The sequence below is a fragment of the Dama dama genome, chromosome 5 (genome assembly GCF_033118175.1).
Source record: "Dama dama isolate Ldn47 chromosome 5, ASM3311817v1, whole genome shotgun sequence".
NCBI classification, from domain to species: domain Eukaryota; kingdom Metazoa; phylum Chordata; class Mammalia; order Artiodactyla; family Cervidae; genus Dama; species Dama dama.
Window position 1 is genome coordinate 32,005,128 of NC_083685.1, and position 24,409 is coordinate 32,029,536.

Here is a 24,409-nt window from a genome sequence, read left to right on the forward strand (position 1 = left end):
TTCCCGGGGCGCGTGGATTGGCGCAGCAGTGGTAGACAGATCCGTAGGCACACTGATGTCAGTCAGCAGCTGCTCATTGCTCTGGGAAAGGGAATTACTGCCTCCCATGTGGGCTGTAACCTTGTCTCATGAATAAAGCCTGGTAGGTGATTGTGACGGAATGTCGTCTCAGCATAAAGTGACTTCTTTTCTCTCCACCGAAGGCCATGATTTCCTGCAGGAAGATAGCAGAGTCGAGTCTCCGTGTCCAGTTCTATGTCAGCCGTCTGATGGAAGCTCTGGGAGAGTTCAGGTAAGTTGGCAGCGTTTGGCGAACCCAGCAAGGGACATTGTGGAGCAGCAACCTTGAACCTCCACATGCGTGGAGACCATGACTCGGAATTCAGAGTTGGGGGCAGATTCCGAGTTGAGGGCTGGTTATTTATAACCAAATAACCAAATAGCTATTGGTTATTTTAGCAGTTCCTATCTTGGAAGCTAAGGCCCAAAGGAGCAAAAAGTTTAAGTCACCAGCACCAAGTAATCTTCACGACTGCCTGAGGGACAGTCTTTGATCTGATTGTTTCTACCAGAATGAATGGAGAAAACTGATGTTCATATGTCTCGTGTCATCTCACAAAAGCCCTCAGAGTAAGCACTCTTAGCCCATTTTATAGATGCAGAAACTTGAAGTCCAGATGTTCGTCCAGAGCACAAGTGGGGAGAGTGTGTGTGTCAGGGACATTACACTCCAGTTTGTCAGGACCGTCCTGTGCACACCTGGTGTCCTCCCCGTGAGGGTCCTCCTTGGGACATAAGTCACATGATCACCCTAGCGTATCTTTGCTGTGAGTTCCTAACTGATGACTGTTGTATCCTGGATACCAGTTTTCTAGAGGTCTTGCCCCTCATGTCAGGCAGAAATGTGGTCTGCTCTGGGGGCAGGTGGCATTCACGGTCACCAGGCTGAGCAGGGCTCAGGCACTCCTCAGGGCTGGCTTCTTGGGTGGGGAGTGGGAGCCCCCTCTGAAGCAGTCGCGAGCTAATGAATGAATCCAACTGTTCCTCTCTAGCTGCAAGACAAAAATGTTTACAATTCTTAGAACGTTAGAAAGTTTTTGTGATGATTAAGGTAAAGGCTGGTGAACTCAGATGCTGCTTGAAGCAAAGTCTCCAGTCTTTGCTGAGCCCTGAATTATGTGTAAAGTACTCCTATAACACATGACTCATTATCTGGGGTTGCTCAGACCAAGTCGGATATTTGAGGAATATGTACAGCTGTGTGTTTCGGTGGCAGCGTGGTGACTGGTGAACCTCCTGCAGTGTCGGTGCCCTGGGGCTGCGGTGGCAGACTCCAGGCTGGCTTGTTTAATGAAAGGTCCAGATCTGAAAGCGCAGGATCAGAGGCCTCACTGTGGGTGGATGGGTCTTGTTCTTACTTTAGCAAACCGCTGACAGTATGGTGTGTTAGTGCTTGCAGGCCTTGGCTTCAGTAGGTGAACCCCAGGTCCATGTGGCTGTAACTTGTCCCTCCTGTCTGCTCAGAAATGTTCTGCTTTGGGCCAAGGCAGGATCCTGTGTGTCCTAGCTCCTTGGATGCACATGGCCCCAAACTGAGGTCAGAATATGCCTCATGTATATTCACTGGGGAGAGGGGATGTGTCCTAGACTCAGAGGAGAGAAGTGATCTGCTCTGGGGTGCAGGTGGGATTCATGGTCAACAGGCTAAGCAGGGCTGTTGCAGTGCTTCTTAAAGCCGGTTTCTCGGTGGGAAATGGAAGCCTAGGCTAAGTCGGTGTGCTCCCTGGAAGGACCCTGTGAGCCACTTGGGCTGGAGCAGAGCCCCCAGCACCAGACGTCCTCATCGGAGTGTGTGTCTGCTGCAAGGAGCATAGCTCCTCTACACGTCGGTTTCTTAATCTGTAAAGTGATATGACTAGACTCATCAGTTTCCTAACAGCTTACTGTCCTAAGAATTTGATTCTGTTAGTCCGTGTAAGAATCTAGTAAATAATATGGTGAAGAAGAGACATTTTTGTAGCTTTTTCATCTGAAGTGAATTGAGTGCTTTGGTTCAGAGAAGGAAAGTACTGACAAGAAATTGGGAGAGTTGCATTGCCTCTGGTCACATTTTCAGTCTAGCATGTTTGATCTTTCTTCCTTATTTTTTTCTCCTGTAAAAATTGCCCTGGATTCTGACACAAGGCATCGTAAAGGATATTTTACATCCGTGTTTAGTATACGTTTCCTGTAAAGGGGTCTCTGCTGCAGCTGCTCAGTTTTGCTGTTGTGTAAATGCACGGGAAAATAATAGGGAAATGATGAGCATGGCCGTGTGTCAGTAAAGCTTTATTTATAATGAAGGTCAGATTTCACCTGTACATTGTATCCTAGTTTACCAACCCCTGTTTCATATTATTTTATTTTTATTTTTCTTTTTAAAACACTTTATAATTGGAGTATAATTGCCTTACAAAGTTGTGCTAGTTTCCGCTGTATGACAGCATGATTCAGCCATTAGTATACATAGATGTCCCCTCCTTCTTGGCCTTCCTCCCACGCCCCCCGTCCCGCCTCCCAGGCCATCACCGAGCACCGAGCTGAGCTCCCTGTATGATACAGCAGATTCCCACTAGCTGTCTGTCTTACACACCGTGGTGTATATATGTCTGCTGCTTTCACAATTCATCCCCAGTCTCCTTCCCACACTGTGCCCACAGGTCAGTTCTCTTTGTGTCTCTGTTGCTGTCCTGCAACCAACCCCTGTGTTATATTCTGCTTTGAATGCCTTAGGGGCTACATAGATCCAGATGACTGTTTTCTTCTGGGTTCCTTTATTCGAGGGCCGTCCACCACGACCCCAGTGACCGTTCCGTGCTCCCCTTCTCCCCTGTAGAGGGACGATCTGGAGCCTGTACTCCGTGCCCAGGATCGCCGAGCCCGTGTGGCTGGCCATGATGTCCAGCACCTTGGAGAGGACCCAGCTGTGCCAGCGCTTCCTCAGGGAGCTCACACTCCTGATAGAGCAGATCAACAAGAACCAGTAAGGGCAGCCCCTGGGGCGCCGCGCGCCAGTTCCTCGCCCGTGTACGTGCTGTGGGTGACTGCCTCTTCCTGCGTCGACTCACTTGGTTTTCTCCCATTTCTCCAAGGTTTTTTGCTGCCCTGCTGACTGCAGTCCTAACCTACCACCTGGCCTGGGTACCCACCGTCATGCCCGTTGACCACCCACCCATCAAAGCCTTCTCCGAGAAACGCACCTCTCAGCTGGTCAACATGCTGGCCAAGACACACCCGTACAATCCTCTCTGGGCGCAGCTGGGTCAGTACCTGATGTGACCATTCAGAGGCCGCGTGGGGTGGAACTGCAGAAACAGCAACGTTCTCGGTTGATATTACCATCCACCCGAGCGATTCCCAGGTGTCACTGGGCCAGAAGGGAACAGGAGACTGGCCCACAGATTCTACCTGTAAAGCAGCACCCTTGCCCCACCAGAGCCTCCTTCTGGTCCTTAAAGCCGTGCAGGCCCGCTGGGTCCTCGCACGTGGCAGCCACGGCTCCTCCTCCAGTGGGCTTCCTTCATGTTGGCACCACTGACATTTGGACCATCAAATTTCTTGTTGGTTGTGGGGAGTGGGGCTGTCCGTGCCTGGTCAGATTTTTTTGGGTAATATTTATTTGGCTGCACCAGGTCTTAGTTGTAGCATGTGAAATCTAGTTCCCTAACCAGAGATGGAACCCAGGCCCCCTGCATTGGGAGCACAGAGTTTTAGCCACTGGACCACCAGGGAAGTCCCTGGTTGGATGTTTAGCAGCATCACTGGCCTCTGTTCACCAGCTGCCAGTGAAAACCCCTCTTCCAAAGTTGTGATGATGAAAAACGTCACCAGACACTGCTGAGTGTCCCATAGAGGGCAGGATACCCCCTGGTTGAGGACCACCACTGCCCTAGAGAGGGTGGACTGGATAGGAGGAAAGTCAGAGAAAAAAGCAAGTAAGCACACACTGTGATTCCACCACTACCTTGTAAGTTTGAGCCGAGGACAGAGACCTTGTCTTTCTGTCCACCCGCCCCTTGGGCTACCTCCCCCGAGCTTCGCGCTCAGGCCTGGTGCAGGGACCTGGCATGCCATGTGGCAGCTGGTGGAGCATGGGCTTGTGAGACCAGGGCTCAGGGTAGGAGAGGTGGGTGCCAGAGCCTCTCACCAGCAGAGCCTGCAGTGACCAGTCAGACTTGCATACCTGTTCTGTCCCAGGACTCTGTCCGTCGGCTGGACCCAGGGTTGGGATGACAGGCAGCTCACTCTTGGGACACCTGTTGCCTGTGGAGGAGGCAGGTTGTATTGAGAACGTCCTGAGCACTCATTTGGTGGGGTGGGCAGAGGCCAGCCCAGAGAGAGAGAGAGTGCAGTGTGGAGGGTGAGGGTCAGGGCCAGATGGCCGGACTAAAACCCTGCCTCCTGGACAAGTGGCCTAACCTCCGTGCCTCTGCTTCTCCATCTGTGCTATGGGAAATGATGACTCACGGCTGCCGTGGGAACTCCACTGCTTATCTGTAATTAGCCTTATTGCTCATTCTGCTGCTGCAGCTGTTAATATGGCAGGGACCCCGGGAGATAGAGGAGTGAGTAGAGGGGGCTTTCAAAGAAGACACACTTGTTGTTCAGTCGCTAAGTCATGTCTGACTCATTGTGACCCCATGGACCGCACACCAGGCTTGCCTTTTCCTTCACTATCTCCTGGAGTTTGCTCAGATTCACGTCAATTGAATCGGTGATGCCATCCAACCATCTCATCCTCTGTCGTCCCCTTCTCTCACCCTCAATCTTTCTCAGCATCAGGATCTTTTCCAGTGAGTTGGCTGTTTGCATCAGAGGGCCAAAGTATTGGAGCTTCAGCTTCAGCTTCAGCATCAGTCCTTCCAATGAATAGTCAGGGTTGATTTCCTTTAGGATTGACTGCTTTGATCTTGCAGTCCAAGGGACTCTCAAGAGTCTTCTCTAGCACCACAGTTCAAAAGCATCAATTCTTCTGTGCACAGTGAGAAGGGCAGCATTTTCCAGAAAAGAATTGCAGACTGGGGACAGGCACAGCAGCCTTGGGAAAGATCATATTCTAGTAGTAATGAAATGAAAGCTGTCACTGTGAGCCACACTCTATTTCAGGTGCTTTCTGCACATACTAATTAATTAGATTCTCATTCTCAACCTGTTGCTGCATCCTCACTATATTACAAATGAAAAAGTTGTCTTTGCCTGTGCCCTGGGTCACGAAGTGTGTGAGGAGGAGGATGCATTTCCCACGTTAGGGGGATCCTAGGTGCAGATGAGTTAACTGAAGGATTTACAGGTGTCCTGAATGGATTTACTATAGCCCATCAGCACAGAGGAGGGAGCCGGGAGCCTAGCTCCTTCTGGGTCGTCCGGTTCTTCCCAGGGAGGACCAGGCACTGCTGTTCTGGTTATGGACAACAGGCTTGAAGAAAAGTAGTTATTCAGCGGTGACAGAAGGGGGCCAGATGTTTAGAAAACATGGTGTTTTTTGGCGCCCAGTCACCCATTTTAAAGGAGCATGAATTGAGCGGTGTGCGTTTAACTAGCTAAATATATTTCTACATAGCTGTGCTTTCCATGTGAAGTTTAATTGAGATCAGTTCCCAGTGTTCGGTATAACAAGGCAGAGTCCCTTCCTCTGTGCCCACAATCCTCTTTCAAAGGAGAGCATATGTTCTCAGAAGTACCCCCCCCAGCACCCCAACCATCCAGCAGGGCCTGCAGTGGACAGACTGAGGACGGGGTGCAGCCTGGGGTACAGTCACAGGGGAGAGCTTTGTGAAGCCAAGGTTGGGTTTCCAGTATTACAGAACATCGAGGACTGCACTGTTTTGATAGGGAGACACTTATTTCCAGTGATTGTTATTTTTATTAAACATTCACCAAGTCACAGCAGACAGGAAAATATAAATGGCCAGGAATACACAGAATTCACGGTTCTTCCATCACAGAGAAGGTCTGTCTTGAATGATTTCAAGGCCCGTTTGAGAGTTTGCCAGGATGGGCCCTACGGCCACCTCGCTCCACCTGCATCCCTGCTCATCTTCTCGATGAACACGGGCCGAGTTAACAGTAGTGTCGTGTGAATCCCTGACGTGGCCGTGACACTGCACAATCACAGCATACGTGATCACGGGAAGTAGGAGTAGTATGCTCTTAGTCGAGAAAGTCTTCTCAAACAAAAGTGCTTGTCCAGAGAGCAACTGCAGTTCTGAGTTATTTTCAATTCTTGCATGGTTTCTCAGTCAGTTGCAAAAGCTTCGGAGGTAAAGTTCTACTAGTTTGTAACTTAGTCTTTTTATAGAGGGGATTGTGTGGTTACACTTGTGTCTTGCCCATTATCTGTTCTCAGAGTCTTACCCTAGGAATCCTCTCAAGGGGAGAGGACCCACCTCTGATGGGTCCTATCACTTTCTCCTGAGTCTTAATCTTAGCTTTATGATTAATCTTATCTAAGAAATGTCCTCCCCCTCTCCCTCTAAATGGAGTCCAGATTCCTGAGTTCTTACCTATAACTGTCACCATGTATCTCTTCTACTTTACTTAGGGTCCTTCCAAATTTTGATTTATTCCAGCATTCTGGTTATTCCCAAAGTGGTTCCTGACTCAGGGTTGCTCCTGCAGAGATGTAAGGGAGATAAATCTACGTGAAACGCTCAACGCTGTGCCTGCAGTCAGGAAGTGTTGGCTTTTTGTTGTAATTGTCCATATTATTATCAAAGTACCAGAGATACACCTTACCAAGTATAGTACTGAGATTTTATGAAATGCAGTAATTTTAATGGTCAGGCACTGGACAGACACCTGTGATGAGAAGCCTATGCTGCTGGTTCTCAAAGGTTTGCCTTTTTTCTACCTTTAGCCAGTTTTTAATCAGCATGTCAGGATATAACTTATGGCACATTTTTCTCCAGTAGAATTTTCATATGACCTAAGAGAAAAAAATCAGATTAATTATTCATGACCAAGTGATTTTTTTTCTTGGTAATCAAATTGATTCCACTTGATGCTCCTGTGTATTGAGCATACCATTTCATTAAGTATTTTGAATTGATTCACTGCACTTCTGCTCAGAGATCCCAGAATTTGGAAGTAACCCCAAGGCTTATTGTCCTCAGATTCTTCTAAAAAAGTTCTCATCATTCTCGTTTCCAAAATAAGTGATTTGGTTTGGTCACAAGTAAGGGCTCTGGCTTTAGCCGTCCTTGGGGAGAAGGGAGCCAGCTGGCACACTGGCCTGCATGGTAAGACCTAGCCCTCAAACAGGGGCCTGTGTGCATGGCACTGCATGCAGCACTGAACCCAGTATACGCACCATGGTGTACCCAGTATGCCCACCCATGCTGCACCCGACATACACCAGCACTGCACCCGGCACACACCTGCACTGTATACGTACCCAGTGTACGCACTGTGCTGTACCCCAGTATGCACACCCATGCTGCCCCCGACATACACCAGCACTGCACCAGGCACACACCTGCACTGCATACGTTACCCAGTATACGCACCATGCTGTACCCAGTATGCCCACCCATGCTGCACCGACATACACCAGCACCGCACCCGGCACACACCTGCACTGTATACGTACCCAGTGTACGCACCGTGCTGTACCCAGTATGCACACCCATGCTGCACCCGACACACATCAGCCCTGCACCCAGCACACACTTGCACTGTATACGTACCCAGTATGTACACACCAGCCCTGCACCCAACACACACCTGCACTGTATACGTACCCAGTATGTACACACCAGCCCTGCACCCAGCACACACCTGCACTGTATACGTACCCAGTATGTACACACCAGCCCTGCACCCAGCACACACCTGCACTGTATACGTACCCAGTATGCACACACCAGCCCTGCACCCGGCACACACCTGCACTGCACCTGACGTACACCAGCCCTGCACCCGGCACACACCTGCACTGTATACGTACCCAGTATGCACACACCAGCCCTGCACCCGGCACACAACCTGCACTGTATATGTACCCAGTATGCCCACCCATGCTGCACCGACATACACCAGCACTGCACCCGGCACACAACCTGCACTGTATACGTACCCAGTGTACGCACTGTGCTGTACCCAGTATGCACACCCATGCTGCACCCGACACACATCAGCCCTGCACCCAGCACACACTTGCACTGTATACGTACCCAGTATGTACACACCAGCCCTGCACCCAACACACACCTGCACTGTATACGTACCCAGTATGTACACACCAGCCCTGCACCCAGCACACACCTGCACTGTATACGTACCCAGTATGTACACACCAGCCCTGCACCCGGCACACACCTGCACTGCACCTGACATACACCAGCCCTGCACCCGGCACACACCTGCACTGTATACGTACCCAGTGTACGCACCATGCTGTACCCCAGTATGCACACCCATGCTGCACCGACATACACCAGCCCTGCACCCAGCACACACCTGCACTGTATACGTACCCAGTGTACGCACCGTGCTGTACCCCAGTATGCACACCCATGCTGCACCGACATACACCAGCCCTGCACCCGGCACACACCTGCACTGTATACGTACCCAGTGTACGCACTGGTGCTGTACCCAGCATATCCCTGCAGTGCACCCAATAACACCAGTGCTGCACCCAGGATACACCACGCTGCCTGTGAACACCCAGAGCAGGGCTGCTCCTGACCGGCCTTCCCAGGCAGACATTCCAGTCTAGAGGGAAACAAAAAGAAGGTCATTCTAGGAATTAACCTGTGTGCCTCAGGGGTGTGAAGTGAGTCTGGTCTGGGAACACGTCATCCGTGTTTCTCCTGTTCAGGCTGACATACAGCCTTGAAGCACTCACCCAGGTGACCGTGTCTTTGTGTCCACTTGGCCTCTAGGCGACCTCTACGGAGCCATCGGCTCCCCAGTGCGGCTGACGCGCACGGTGGTGCTGGGGAAGCAGAAGGATTTGGTGCAGCGCATCCTGTACGTGCTGACCTACTTCGTGCGGTGCTCAGAGCTGCAGGAGAACCAGCTGATGTGGAGTGGGGGCCCCGCACAAGGCGAGCAGATACTGCACGGGAGCAGCATCACCACCGCCCTAGAGAGGGGGGAGGTGGAGGAGTCCGAGTATGTGGTGGTCACGGTGAGGAGCGAGCCTGCCCTCCTGCCGCCCACCCTGCCCGTGACCACAGCTGAGGGGTTGGCTGGGGTCCCAGTGGACGCTGACCCCAGAGACCTGTGTCCCCAACTTGATGGAGAAGGAGGCGGGGCCCTGGAGAAGAGCCTGGCAGCCCACGGCGCACGGAGACCTCAGGGTGCATCGTGCGGGGAGGAGGAGAGTAAGGAGTCCCCTCGAGGCGGCTCTGCGAGGCTCCCCAGTGGTGCAGGTGTGGGCACGGGGCTGAAGATGAGCCCTCCCGCCATCGGGGCGGAGCCAGGAGGGGAGGTGCCCAAGAAGCTGCCAGACCGGTCAGCGGCCAGGCCATGCCCTGATGGACGTCTCCGGGACAGGCCGCCCTGGGAAAAGGTCACCTTCCACATCGGGAGCTCCGTGTCTCCGGAGTCGGACTTTGAAAGTCGCACCAAAGCAATGGAGGAGCGGCTGCAGGCCTGCAGATATGCAGAGCCAGAGCCGGCGCAGGGACCCCCAGCCGGGCCTGGTGCGGCTGCCGACCCAGCCCAGGAGAGCCGGGACCAGCGCGCTCTGACATGCTCCGGGTCCCCTGGGGCATCTGGAGGGGCCAGAGATGTCAGGACCGAGTCTGCCGCGGAGGTTGCTGGGGCGCCGGGAGCACGTGCCGCCTGCGCACCTGCCAACCCCGCAGGCGCGCAGGCGAGGCCAGGGGGCCTGGGGGGCAAGGACGCAGACGCGCCCGCGATGAGCGGGTGCACCGCTCCTGTGCCCGGTGGCGATGCCAGCTTCAGGGTGGAAGGTGGCCTCCCTCGGAATGAGAGCTCCGACAGTGCCCTCGGAGACAGTGATGACGATGCATGTGCAGTGGCGTCGCCGGACCTGGGTCCTGGAAGTGATCCTGATGCGGACCATGACCAGAGCGAAGGGTCGCTGGAGGTGGAGCTGCCACTGCCCAGGTAAGGCCGGCGGCAGGCAGAGGGAGCTGGGTCAGATGCTGCCTCTTTGGCCAGTGAGGGATGCAGTGGTGGTGGGGAGCAAAGCATGTCATATCTTGCCATCCTCCAGGAAGATCTGTGGCCATGGACGCCCGGCCTCAGAGGTTGGAGGGTGGATGTGGTGGTGGGTTATAACCCCCGAGCAGCTTTTCCCCTGCCTGTCTGGTCAGGACAGCTTCAGGTGGTTGGGAAACAGCACCTCTTCCTAAGGCAACATCAGCAGATGACTTGGTCTGTAAAGCAGTAACTAGAGATTTGTCCCTTCCCAGTCCTGGCACTCCCCCTATGCAGGTGTGTGACTTCCTGGAGCCAGACTTTACCAATGACACCTCCCCCCCCACAACACACACACACACAGTTTTTCTTCTCTCCCGACCCAGTGCCTGGAGGATGAGGTCTGTGAGGCACAAGAACAGACTCACAACCAGCCACCAGAATATCTGATTTTTCCTGCTCTTCCTCTTTAGGAAAGTTCCTTTTTCCTTTAACTCCCTTCCCTTCCCGCACCAATGACCTGCTTCCCCGAGGACTCCTTATGTGACCGTCCCTGGATCTGTTTCTCTCACCCGTGTCCCTGGGACTTTGTTCCCACTGCAGTGCAAGAAGGGAGCACGTTTGCATTGTGCATGCTGATGGCTGGTCTTGTTTTAGGTCTCAGAGCATCAGCAACCCCAATGTTAGAAACTTCGGCCGCTCCCTTCTGGCGGGATACTGCCCCACGTACATGCCAGACCTGGTGCTTCACGGGACCAGCAGCGATGAGAAGCTGAAGCAGTGCCTAGCAGCCGACCTGATCCACACGGTCCAGGTGAGTGATCCCAGCTGGGAGCCTCGGGCTGCCGACCAGGGGGTGAAGAAGTGGGCAGCCAGGCGGAGTGGGCAGTCACAGGCACAGTCATGGGATTGTTGCTACAGATACAGCCAGGGTTACAGGAACCAGCAAGGCTATGGAGGCATCTGGGGATGTGCGGAGCTGGAGGCTGTGAGTGCCACAGGGCACAGCAGCGGGGACAAGAAGAGGGGCTGCCTGGCTGTCGAAGCACGATGGGGTAGGGGGACCCCCAACATCTCACTCCTCCAGCCTCTGAGCTCCTACAGGGCCTCCTTTGGGCTAAGCCCAGCTTGAAGCCACAGAGGGAGGAGGTCATGGCTGATGCAGACCCAGGCCTGCAGTCTGCAGAGCTCACCTCTGCACAGGACAGGGAAGGGCAGAGGGTGAATCTGGAGGCGGGGCGGGGGGGGGGGGGGGGGCAGGCCAGGCAGACAGAACAGTCAGCACAGATGGTGGCAATTCTGTGAGTCCCAGGGAGGGCCAAAGAGATGTCACATGTGTTTTGCTTCTTAGCTGATCCTTACAAGTTCCTAAGAGTAACTTATTTTAACTGATTTGTCATTAAGTTCACTTTGATGGCTGTATGAGGATGACTGTCTAAAGATTAACACATCTTATGGGAAATTGCCTCGTGGCTGCCTCTTACTGCTTCTCCACTATCTGCAGCGTGACAGGAACTAAGCAGTGGAGGAAACCATGTCAGTCTGACAGACCTGTTTTTAATTGAGCCGCTATTGGGCAGACGTGCAAAAAAATAGCTGTTTTGTATTGGAAGCATATTGTATCTTGGGCAGTAGGAAAAGTCCTCTTTGCATCAGGAAAATTGGAATTTGGCTGGTTACTTTCTCCTCGCCCAACAAGTACTTTTTGAGAATTAGAACAGAAGGCAGTGCATGCAGTCTTTGGCCTTGAGCCTCTCCTCTGTGAAGACTAGACTTCCATCAGGCACAGGCCAAGCAGGCTAGAGGTATTTGTGTGAAATGGGAAGAAAAGTTGGATGGTGAAGCAGCTGCACTCACCCCCCTGAACGGGGAAGGGGGAGGTCGGGGGAGGGACTGAGGCTGGGGCCCCCCCAGTGCAGGGACTGGCGCCGGGCTCCTGACCCACCCTGCTTTGTGGTTGGCCACCACCCTCCCCAGGCCAGCCCTGGGAGGAGGCGGTGCTGTCGTACTCTGCACAGTCCTCAGGAGCACTGTCCTTGCCTGTCATCTCAGAGGCCCACACGTCAGTGATCTCAGAGAAAGGAGATGCCCTCCTTGGACAGTGCTCTTTCTAGGGCCTCTGAGCTGCGCATACCTTTAGTGGCCACCAGGAGCCGGAAGGCAGGGAATTTGAGGCCCTCCTTTTGGCAGCACCATGTGTTTATAATCGTGTATGCAGCGCCCGTGGGGTTTTTCGTCTGCCCGTGTCGGTTTGATCTGTAAGAACACTGGTGCTGCTCACTGGACCCTTCTCCCGTGGAGCCTGGGTTCTGCTCTGAGAGGTGTGCCAGGAGCTCACATGTAAACCCACAGGGCCATCCTCACCCACCCATCCTCCAGCAAGTCATCATCTGAATGTCCCAGGCCCACTGACCACCACTGTGAAGACGCATCTATAGACTGATTGTCCCCCCTGAACTTATTATCTGCAGAACCATTCATGACATTTTGTACATTTTCCATAGGCTGACACATTCAGATGTTTTGTGTATTAAGTTTCCATGGTGACCACCTAGGTCTATAATTTTTACATTTAAAAAAACAAAACCATGTTTCCTCTGCTTGTGCTCTTAAAGACCTGTCATGTCCCATTTTCTCTTCCTTTCAAAGGTAGTATTTTCACACTGCAGCTGTTCTTGTCTCTGCAGACTATGCAGTCAGCCTAAGAGATGGAAAGTTATTAAGCCTAATAACCTATATTGTGTCAAATGGTGGGAACATCTCCCATGCAGCCTGCGTGGGTGTTAATAGGGAATTGCAAGGGTCATAAAAATATCTTCAGAAGAATGTATCCAATCAACATTAGTGGAGTTCTGATTTCACTTGGCACATTCATCATAATGAATTTTGCTTTTGAAGTAAGTGTTCCATTTAAACTTCTCAGACTGGGATCCTGCTCCATGGCAGCGTTTAAAGAAAAACAGCCTACTTTCAACTGCCATTGACAAATATTTGTTGGAAAATAAATTAGGAGGTTTAGGAGGCGGAACATTATATTGAATGACTGCTCCACAAAGCCTAGTAATTATTTAAATTCTTGAGTGTGTTGCCAGAGAAAAAAGCAAAGATTCAAGAACAAGAACAGGAGCCGAAAAAAAAAAAAAAAAAAGAACAGGAGCTGAGTTAGGACTGAAATACTGGCTTGTTAAGGAGGAAGAGCTCGGGATAAATTGCTCTCTCATAACTTACTTTCAAGAACCTGGTTTTGGGATTTTAATAATTTCTAGTATTCATGCCACACTTCACCCAGCTTTGGGATTCATAGTTGTTTACAGAGAAGGATTTTCATTTTTTATTTTATTTTATTTTTAGAGAACCATTTTTAGTAACTTTTAAAGAGCAGTTGATTTACATTATTGATCTGTTTTTGAGGCCTGTGCGTGACAGGATTGTGAAAGCTGTCTTATGTAAATACACACTTCTGTAACCTCAGTGGACTGAGTTGTGGAGTTTCTTCTCTCACTGAGATACTGCGTCTGGAGCTCCCAATACTAAGAATTTCTTTTTGCGCATTTCCTTATCCTAGACTCTTATGAAAGAAAGAAGTATTAACTTTATTTCATTCATTTCCATTTTTGTTACCGGCTTCCACGTGGTAAGATTCTAATGGCCTTTAAATATTTTTAACATGTGTTCTTATTTAATCCACCTACTACCTCTGTTCCATCGTTTGAACTGTCTCTCTGCCTCCTAGTGCATAGATTATACAGCTGCCTTGAATTAGGCTGAGGTCATACTTAGTTTCATTTTTTTCCTGCCACATCTAAACGTGAATTCTTTCTTCTGTTTTCCTTTTGACTTTAAAGGGTGAAGTGGGAGAGCCAGCTTCACTGTGCACCCATGACTCTCAAGGAGCCTTTTCTCTCCCCTTCTTTTTCCCCGTGTCTTGTCCGCCTGTGGGCACTGCTGACCCTTGGGTTCAGGGTACTGGGCCGGGGCAGCTATGAAGTTACAGGGAGTGGAGGTGGTGTAGGAGGCTGACTTCACACTGGTGCTATGGTGTTACCACTTGTTCGATGGTCGTCAGGTAAATCTGTTGGCTTTGCTAGGCCTCAGAAAAACATATTTAGAGGAACAGAAAAAATGTAACCCAGCAGTTAAGAATGCAGCTTCTAAAGGCAGACAAACCTGAGTTTGACTCATGGCTTACCCCTTGTAGCTGTGTGGCCTCGGGCAGGTTTCTCTCATCTTCCAAGCTTCTTTTTCATATTCTAGAAAATGATAGTACTTGTAGGCCTGATTGAAGATGGTGAGATGATGCGTGTCCATTGTTGAGCACAGCGCCCCACACGTTACTGCACACCCATTAAACAGTAGCTATTAAAATGACACTGTGAATGTGCTTTGTAAATGAGTTTCCCAGGATGCTCACGCTCTGGGTGATGAACAGAAGCAGCGCCCATTCATATAGTGCTAACGGCCGCTGAGTTCCCTCTGCTCTGACGGTCCAAGGAGCAGGCCAAGCTACTTAAAACTCTGCAGGGTCTGGTCATCGAGACCAAAATTAGCATCACACATTGTTTCTTTTAAGAAAAACTGTATGCCAGGGCTTCAGGCATCTTCAGAATGCTCTCTAAAACGAGGAAATGTTGGATATGGCAACCTCTTTCATTTAAGAGTAGCAACAGGTTGACTCCAGAAATCGGTAGTGCAGATAAGGAGCTTTGCTAATGGCCTGGCTGTGCTGTGAGCCTCGAATACCTAACGGAGCCCATGCCACAGCATCAGCCAGCGAGGTTATGAAAGAGCCGCGAGTCACAGGGGCCGATAAAACATTGCCTCAGTAACAAAGACAGCACTGAGGTGGCCCGGATCAGCAGCCACCTTCAGTCAGTGGTGTTGTAGAGGAAACAGCCGTGCAGAACACATCTGCTCTTTGAGACAGAATAGCTCTGGTCACTTCCTTTCCTGGGTGGGGTGGTGAGTGTGGTGGGGCCATGGACCTTCAGCCCCGGCTCACTGTTGGGGGTGTGTGTGTGTGTGTGTACATATACACATGTGTCTGTATAAATTCACATGTGTAAGTATGCACACTGGATTGTGACATTCAAGCATATTTCTTACTGCACGTGGTGATTTTAAAAAATACTTGAAGAAACTACTGGTATCTGGGTATCACCAACTCCAGTCTGAAATCTTGGTGACCCCCTCCCCTCGTCAGTGCCCCTCCACCTGCAGCCATTACCCACATGTGGCCACTTTGCACACAGCCATGGAGGGCTCCTTCTCAAATAGGGATTTGATTGGTTACTCTTCTGCCCTCATGGGGACCCATTTCTTTAGAGAGTGAAATCTAGTCTCCTTGGCTGGGATCGCCCCTCGTATGTCCTTCACACACACACAGACACACACACGGTCATACTGTTGACCAGCCTTTAGCTCCCGTCCTGTCTTCCACCTCCTGGCCACGCGCTGTGTTCCCTCTGTCTCAGGCACCATGGAACCAATTTCTGTGCCGTTGGCAGACCTCATCCTGACGTTGCCCCTTCTCTGAAACCACTCCGGTCCCTTTGCCCTTGCCACTTGCTTCCGCCTCCAGCGTCTCCTCCTGCCGGGCTTGCAGTGCCCGAGCAGGAAGGGGGCTTCAGTCCTACCAGTCCAGGGACAAGTGACACAGTGTGGTCCCCCTGCGCGGGTTAGACACGCGTGTGTTCCTTCAGGTGACACTGTGCTCTAGACTGTGACCCTCCTAAAGCAGAGAGGAGTGATAGACTCTGCATTTTAAGATGTAAAGAGGAAGACTACTGTGCTTAGATATGACGCCTGAGGCCCTTTGTGTTCTTTTTTTTACCTAAAGGAGAATAAAAAGCTCTCAAAGGCATCATTTCTCTTGCATTTTGCAAATATTAGGCACATGGCTAATTTTGATGTTTTCCCCAGTTTTTTCATTACGTGCAGAGTATTTGGACATTTAAGCCATTCTCTGCCGAAAAAGGTACCAGTCATCTTACATTTTGTCTTAGCATCATGCATATCCTCCCATAACTTTGTTCTGATGATCCCTTTTGACCTTGAGCGTCTCTCCTCGACTTTAAACTGTTTGCTTCCTCAGCAAGTGATCGGCCTAAAGTTTAAGGCATCCCTAAGGCTGTGCCCCGTGTGTTCAAGGCTGAGGCTTCCCCGAGCCCCTGCTTCCCAGGACCCCTCCGCAGTGCCCATGGTCCAGAATGGTTGATTCTCTCTCCTTCTCTACTTTATCACAACTCTGAAGCCTTTAGAGACAACATGGCACCTATTTCCAGGAGACGCATACGGTTTTAACAGAACAACTCTAGAATGATGGACTTGCGGTCAGGACAAGGGGGCTTAAGCTGAATGGGCAGGGGCGTTAGCCCTCCTCCTACAGTCTGGAGTAGCTACTGAGTAACTACGTTTAAAATGGTGATGGTGATAAAAAGGAAGGAATTGGAACCCTTAAAAAGATGGTCTGATAGGGTACCTGACTCTTTAGATTCGTAAAAGAACTAAAGGGAGCTGCTAAAATGGAAAAATGCAGTCATGGAAATTAAAACTCAGGGGGGTAGTCTAATGAGCAGAACAGATTAAATGCAGCCAGAAGGGATTAGAGTTTGTGAAACAGTGACGAGATACAGACCTGCCCCTGTGACTGTAACTCTGAGACAAAAGGACGTGGAAAAACGTGAAAAGAGCCGGTAAGAGACGTGGTGGCTTGAGTGAGACGGTTTCATGGTGTATACAGGAGGCAGGACAGAGAAACAGTATTTGAAGACAGAATGGCTGCTATCTTTCAGATTAGATGAGCCCACTGACATGAACACATCCACACTGAGCTGCAGGTCATCAAAGAAAAAGGAAGCTTGTCTCTGGCCAGAGGAGGCATGGCTCTGTCCTTCAGGAAACTGAAATCCAGCACGTGACTGAAGACATAAACAGTGGAAATAGAGGCCACTGTCAGGCTGGGAGGCAAAGCATGCATGGATGGCTTCCTGGAGGAGGTGACATCTACAGTGAGGATAAGCAGAGCTGGAATGAGGGGTCCAGGCAGGACCCAAGGACCCTGTGCTCCCCCCGGGGCTGCAGACCAACTGCAGGCGGAGCCAGCTTTACTGCCGTAGGAGCTTCTGTCCGTCACTGTAAACTACTGTCAGGAAAGCCTGGGTGCTGAGCATTTAGCGTTCAGTATTCTAGATGATATTATAGACTGGAAGAAGTGTTTAAGAATGGTGAGTGGTAATAGGATTCTGTTCTCTGCATGAATGTGAGACTAAAGGTGTGTGTGTGTGTGTGTGTGTGTGTGTGTGTGTGTGACCATTTTAAAAGTCTTTATTGAATTTTACAGTGTTGCTTTTGATTTATGTTTTCGTTTTTTGCCTGGGAGGCATGTGGTATCTTAGCTCCCCAACTAAGGTTTGAACCCCTATGACCCCCCCACCTGCCCCCCCTCCCCGCCCCTGGATTGGAAGGCAAAGTGCTAGCTATCAGGGAGGCCCCAGACTGAAGGTTTAAAAAGAGAAAAAAAACTGGCCAGGCAGCTGCATGTATCTGCATCCTTCCGTGTGCCCTCAGCCATCCAGAAGTGGGTGGATTGACCAAGGACTCGGAGAAGGCAATGGCACCCACTCCAGTACTCTTGCCTGGAAAATCCCATGGACCGAGGAGCCCGGTAGGCTGCAGTCCATGGGGTCGCTAAGAGTCTGACACGACTGAGCCACTTCACTTTTACTTTTCACTTTCATGCATTGGAGAAGGAAATGGCAACCCACTCCAGTGTTCTTGCCTGGAGAATCCCAGGGATGGGGGAGCCTAGTGGGCTGCCGTCTGTGAGGTCGCACAGAGTCGGACACGACTGAAGCGACTTAGCAGCAGCAGCAGCTTTGGTTACTTAAATCCTCAGTTCCAAAGATGTAGGGGGTGTGGTTATGTAGGTGGGCCTTGGCCTCTAGAGAGATAGGAGAATAAAAACAGGACCTGATGACATTTAACCAAGAGCAGATGCTGAGAATGTGAGCCTCAAAGCATTGATAATCTGCTTTTTCTCTGTGACTAACCCAAGGCCTATTGAAATGTTGTAAGGACAAAGTCTAACAGAGTCTTGTCGAGAGAACACACTGGCCGTAGCAAACACCCTTTTTCATCCAAGAGATGCCTGTACACATGGACGTTACCAGACGGTCAAAACCAAAATCAGGTCGATTATATTCTTTGCAGCTGAAGATGGGGAAGCCCTGTACAGTCAGCAAAAACAAGACCTGGCGCTGACTGTGCTCAGATAATGAGCTCCTTATTGTATAATCCATGCTTAAATTGAAGAAAGGAGGGGAAACCACTAGGTCATTCAGATATGACCTAAATCAAATCCTTTCTGATTTTACAGTGAAGGTGATGAATAGATTCGAGGGATTAGATCTGGTAGAGAGGGCCTGAAGAGTTATGGATGCTTAGCATCACTAATTATTAGAGAAATGAAAGGCAAAACTACAATGATGTGTCACCTTGCACCAGACAGAATGGCCATCTTCAAAAATCTGTAAACAGTAAATGCTGAAGAGGGTGTGGAGAAAAGGGAACCTCTTAAACTGTTGGTGGGAATGTAGATTGATATAGCCACTGAGGAGAACAGTATGGAGGCTCCTTAAAAGACTAAAAATAGAACTACCATACGACCCTATAATCCAGAGCATATGGGCATATGTCCAGAGAAACATGATCCAAAAGGATGCATATACCCTAATGTTCATTGCAGCACTTTCACAATAGCCAAGACATGGACGCACCCTAAATGTCCGTTGACAGAGGAATGAATAAAGAAGATGTGGTACATATATATACAATGGAATACTACTCTGCCATGAAAGAATAAAATAATGTAATTTGCAGTAGCATGGATGGACCCAGCGGTTATCATACTAAATGAAGTGAGTCAGGCAGAAAAAGACAAATATGTGATATTGCTTATATGTGAAATATAAAAAATGATACAAATGAATTTATTTACAAAACAGAAACAGACTCACAGACATAGAAAATAGACTTGTGGTTACCAAAGGGCAGAGGGGGAAGGGATAGATTAGGAGTTGAGGATTAAAATATACACACTACTGCATATAGATAAAATAGATAAGGAACAAGGACCTATACTGTATAGCACAGGAAACCAAAGTCAATATCTTGCAATAATCTATAATGGGAGAAAATGTAAAAAAAAAACAATATGTATTCATATATATGTATAATTGAATCACTTTACATCTGAAGCTAACACAGCACTGTAAATCAACTATTTTTCAAAACTTTTTTTTTTTTATAAATAAAGAGGTCACTACATAAAATGTTAATGGTATAAATAGTGGTACATGGAAAAGAAATATATAGTTGTGTGGATGACTTAATAAGAACTGGATCCAATCTAAAAATAAAGAAATATGAATAGAGAATTGTTCAACAGAGCCAGCATGTATTAGGTATTTAGTGCATGCCTTGCATTTTGTTACGTTCATTTTTGAGACTATAGAAGAAAATGCGATTTCTCTCCTTGAGTTACTTGTGAAATCACTGACTAGACAAACAGATGTGCAGTCAAGAGAGACTTAGGACAGTGTGATTCCATGCCAGACAATGGAGGTGGGCAGACTCATTGTGGGGTGTAGGGGAGACGGGGCCAGGCCAGGCGCCCAAAGAACTGGAATGTTTAGAAGGGAGCCCAGAAGGTGTTCTGGCCACAGCCTGAGTGAGACACGGGCTTCATCTCTGCCCAGAGAAGGGGGTTCTGAGAGAGCCTGGAGGGGTATGTGTGCAGGTGGAGGTGAGCCTGAGGGAAGCTGCAGGGATGCAGAGACAGGTTTGACCAGTAAGCATTGGGGTGGGGCCCACGCTAGGGTAGGTTTCTGAGTCAGTGAGGGTTTGGGGATGTGTTCATATGAAGGGGCGATGTAGGGTGTAGGGAAGCAAGAGGAAGCACCTGACAAGTGGTAGGCGCTACACTACGAGTTTCATGCACATTTTGTCTCAGAAACCCTGAATTAAGTATAGTCACACGCTGCATGGTGTTTCATCCATAAATAATCCTCCTGCTAATGCAAGAGATATGAGTTTGATTCCTGGGTCATGAAGATCCCCTGGAGAAGGAAATGGCAACCTGCTCCAGTATTCTTCCTGGGAAATCCCATGGACAGAGGAGCCTGCTGGGCTACAATCCATGTGGTAGCAAAGAGTCAGACTTAACTTAGTGACTAAACAACAACACACTCTGCAGATGTAGAGATGGAAGCCCCAGAGAAGGGGGTCACTAAGGCCCCGCAGCTAGTAAGTAATGGAGTGACAGTCAAGCCCAGTCCTGCCTGGCTTCAGAGTCTTGGCTCCTTGATGAAATATCCAAACCTGAGGGAGAGAGTTGGAGAGATCAGGCTCGTGGGAGGTGTTTGAACCATTCAGTCTAATGGTTTACAACGTTTGTCAAAGTGCTTAATTTCTCAAAAGCATGCTCCATGCATTCGTTACTGGAAAGTGTGTTAGTGTGTACCCTGGGTTGTATGTGAACCTGATAAAACCAAACTTAAGAAACTTGCCTGACAGATTTCACTATTAGTTACTTCTATATTTAAGTTACGGCTCGTAAGTAAAGGTAATAAAGAAACGTCATGTAATTCATTGTTTCCTTTGTTTATGGTGGCTCTAGGTATGCCGTAAGTAGAGCCATTGCAAAGAGGAGTTTTCTGTTGAATACCAGGCAGGGCAGAGGCATGTGTGGGTGAGAGTTCTGTAATTATCCAGGCAGGTCTTCTGGATCTCAGAGTTCTTTAAATTCTACAAGCTTAGAGACCAACTAATAAACCAAATCGTAAAACATTTACACCGCCCATTACTGCCCATAAACGTTACTCTTTAGTGGGCTGTGTTCCTTTGGAAAGATACATGTCAAAAATCTCCAGAATCATCAGAATTTGTGCTTCAATGCTCTGACCTTAGAGTAGTTTAGACCAGATCAGGACTGGGCTGTCACTTGCCCTGGTGGTCCTTAGATGATGACTTGAAATGGTTGCAGGTGACATTTTTTCTCTCTCTCCAGTATTCTTTGTCTTGAATATTTACATTTCCTTCTATTTCCATCTTCCTTTTAAAAAAAAGTATTTAGTCTTCAATAAATGAGAAACTACTAAATGGCATAGCTAGATGGAGACAATTATGGTGACCTGTGTATGTGTTTAGGAAAGTCAAAGTGTTAATTGCTCAGTGATGCCTGACTTTTTGTGACCCCATGGACTGTGTGTAGCTCGCCAGGCTCCACCATCCATGGAATTTTCCAGGCAAGAATGCTGGAGTGGGTAGCCATTCACTTCTCCAGGGGAACTTCCTGACCCAGGAGTCTTCCAGATCTAGGGACTGAATGCAGATCTCCTGCATTGCAGGTAGATTCTTTACCATCTGAGCCACCAGGGAAGCCCATTTAGGAAATTACATGTTAAATATTTAGTAGTCTGAGAATGTATAATTCTTTTTTTAAAATTTTATTGAAGTATAGTTGATTTACAGTGTTGTGTTCACTTCTGCCATACAACAAAGTGACTCAGTCACACATGTGTGTATTCTTTCTCATATTCTTCTCCATTCTGGTTTGTCACAGGTTATTGAATATCATTCCCTGTACACTTCTTTCTCTAAGGTGCCGTCCTGACAGCGTTCTGTGGTTCTGCATCCTTGGATCCCACACACGTGACACTCAGTGCTGTGTGGGGGTCACAGGTGCTTGCCTTCCCTGTGACTGCTGGGCTTGACCTGGTCTGTCTGAAGTCTGTCCTTTCTCAAGGAGCTGGTCCTGCCCTAGGGGCTGAGAGTCCAGGATAGAGGAGTCAGCCCCTCCTTCAGGGGCTCTGGGCTCCCTGTCCATTTGTCCCAACCTTTGGACGCAGCTCTCTAGTCTGTCCCCAGGTTTCCAGTGGTGATTTAAAAACAGCCCATGCTCACATTTTCTCTCACCCATTTAGTTCATCCTCTTAAGATAATTGTGCCATCTCCTCTGTTGCTCCTCTGCTGTTTCCAGCCCCAGGTCTGCAGCCTCCCGGGGTCACTGGTACCCGGACAGCCTTCTGTCCGTCACGCCCGCAGTGAGCCTTGCCGCCCTCCTGCCGGTGGCTCGCTTCTGAGGGCGGAGCTCTGTGTGTGGTTGTCGATGGTGTGCGTGGTAGCGCGTGATCTGCAGTCTGTGTGCTTCCCTTGGATCAACACACTGCTCCCTTCCCTGCCACGTGGGGTGGGAAGTTACTTAGGAAACTGAGTGAGTTGGAAACTAGGACCCAGATTATCCACTACAAATAGTTCATCCAACTAAAGCTAGACTTTTATACCAACTCTCTCAGCCCCCTGGCCCCCTGCTCACAGGGAAGTCTCAGAGAAGCCCTTGAATGACCTGGCTTGGGTCCTGTTCCCGCACCTTGATAGAGGGAGGTTGACTGAAATCCAGTGAGAGGAGATTGGCATGCCTCTCACTGTGTGTACATGGGCACATGGACATTAATGATTATATATATTTTTTCAGGGGCTTCCCGGGTGGCGCAGTGGTAAAGAATCTGCCTGCCAGTGCAGGAGACGCAGGAGACATGGGTTTGATCCTTGAGTCAGGAAGATCCCTGGAGTAGGAAATGGCAACCCACTCCAGTATTCTTGCCTGGAGAATCCCATGGACAGAGGCGCCTGGCAGGCTACAGTCCATGGGGTCACAAAAGAGTCAGACACAACTGAGTGACTGAGTACATATGCATCATATACACACACAGCACATATACTTTCAGAGTGTAAGTCCCTTGAAGGAAAGGTCTTCGTATAGATTCGTATAGATCTTTTCTGTGCGATACCCAGCACACTGGATTTCTGATAAATGCAAAGCATTGAAGGAACTTGAGCTCCAAATGCAAATCTTTTAAATTTCCAAATTTTCATTTGCTTTGATCGTAAGGACCAAGTCATGGTCCTCTTGCTGTGAATTTGTGACACAGGGATTGAGCAAGAACTTGCCGGAACTTGTAGAAGGAAGTTGCGGCAGCCATGTCTGTACTTTCTGTTTTGGAGAATGTGTACAAGGGTAGGAGTGAGGTGTCACAAGACCCTGTGGGTTAGAGTGGGAATTTGTGGTCATTATGTGTGTGGGCATTTTGACTGTTTGGTTAAAAAGTCTAAGAAATGAGAGCCATCCTTGGGAAATGGGGCTCCATTAATTCAAGAATCTCTTCTGTCATATTCTTTGTTCTTCACGTTTAAGGTTATTTGAACATACACTCAAATAAATGTGGGTCACTAGATTTTGCCTGATTTGCTATTCTTTTCAATGGGGAAATATTCTAAACCATGAAGGTTTCCCTCCTGGATGTAGTAGAGGAATAAATGTTGGTCCCAACAAAGTTCTCGTTCAGCCCATTGTCACTTTTTCCCCATCTGTGAGAAAGAGATGAATCAAAGAGATTGAATCAAAAAGCCTCAAAACAAAGGAACCAGATCACCTGTTAAATGTAGACTATGGCAGCAAACATCTTGGGTTTCCATCAATAGGCTCCCCAATAATAGTGCTGTCTTTTTTTTAAAAATTTCATTTATTTGTTTATCTATTTATTTTGGCTATGCTGGGTCTTCCATGTTGTGTGGGCTTTGCAGTGAGTGGGGGCTACTCTCTAGCCATGGCAAGTGAGCTTCTCATTGCGGTGGCTTCTCTTGTGGGGTGCAGTCTCTAGGGTGGGGGAGTTCAGTAGTTGTGGCACCCTGGCTTAGTTGCCCCATGGCATATGGGATCTTCCCAGACTGGGGATCGAACCAGTGTCCCCTGCATTGGAAGGCGGATTATTAACCACTGGACCACCAGGGAAGCCCTAGTGTTAAGTCTTAAATACATTCATCAGTGGCCACACTTGTACCTTTTGGCCTCGTCTCAGTAACATAGCTCCCTAGTCCCATCTGATTTTAGGTGGTTGTTGGAGTTGATTTATGTATGTAGCACATGGTTCCTGAGTAAATATCACTTCGTGATTAAAGCTATACTTTTCAGGGAATATTAAGTCATCCTTCCAAACCTCGTGATGGGGAAAATGGCAGTAGAATCCTACACTGTATTCTGACAGTCTCCATTATAAAGGGAATGAGCAGGGGCTTCCCTGGCAGTCCAGTGGTTAAGGCTCCACACTTCAACAGCAGGGACGCAGGTTCGATCCCAGTTCAGGAAACTAGGATCCCACAAACTACACACAAAATAAAGGAGAGTGCAGTCTTCCAGAAG

The 24,409-nt window shown here is 49.1% G+C and overlaps 1 protein-coding gene across 8 annotated transcripts in view; it reads left to right on the top strand.

Annotated features, from left to right (window-relative positions):
• FNIP2 (folliculin interacting protein 2) overlaps nt 1-24,409 on the top strand; it is a 125,533-nt gene that overhangs the window by 90,758 nt on the left and 10,366 nt on the right. For all 8 annotated transcript variants that reach the window (XM_061142262.1, XM_061142266.1, XM_061142264.1 and 5 more), the window contains 5 exons: nt 204-292; nt 2,876-3,022; nt 3,132-3,301; nt 8,925-10,119; nt 10,810-10,966. In XM_061142262.1, the coding sequence (XP_060998245.1) occupies nt 204-292; nt 2,876-3,022; nt 3,132-3,301; nt 8,925-10,119; nt 10,810-10,966 (1,758 nt within the window). The remainder of the gene's footprint in view (nt 1-203; nt 293-2,875; nt 3,023-3,131; nt 3,302-8,924; nt 10,120-10,809; nt 10,967-24,409) is intronic.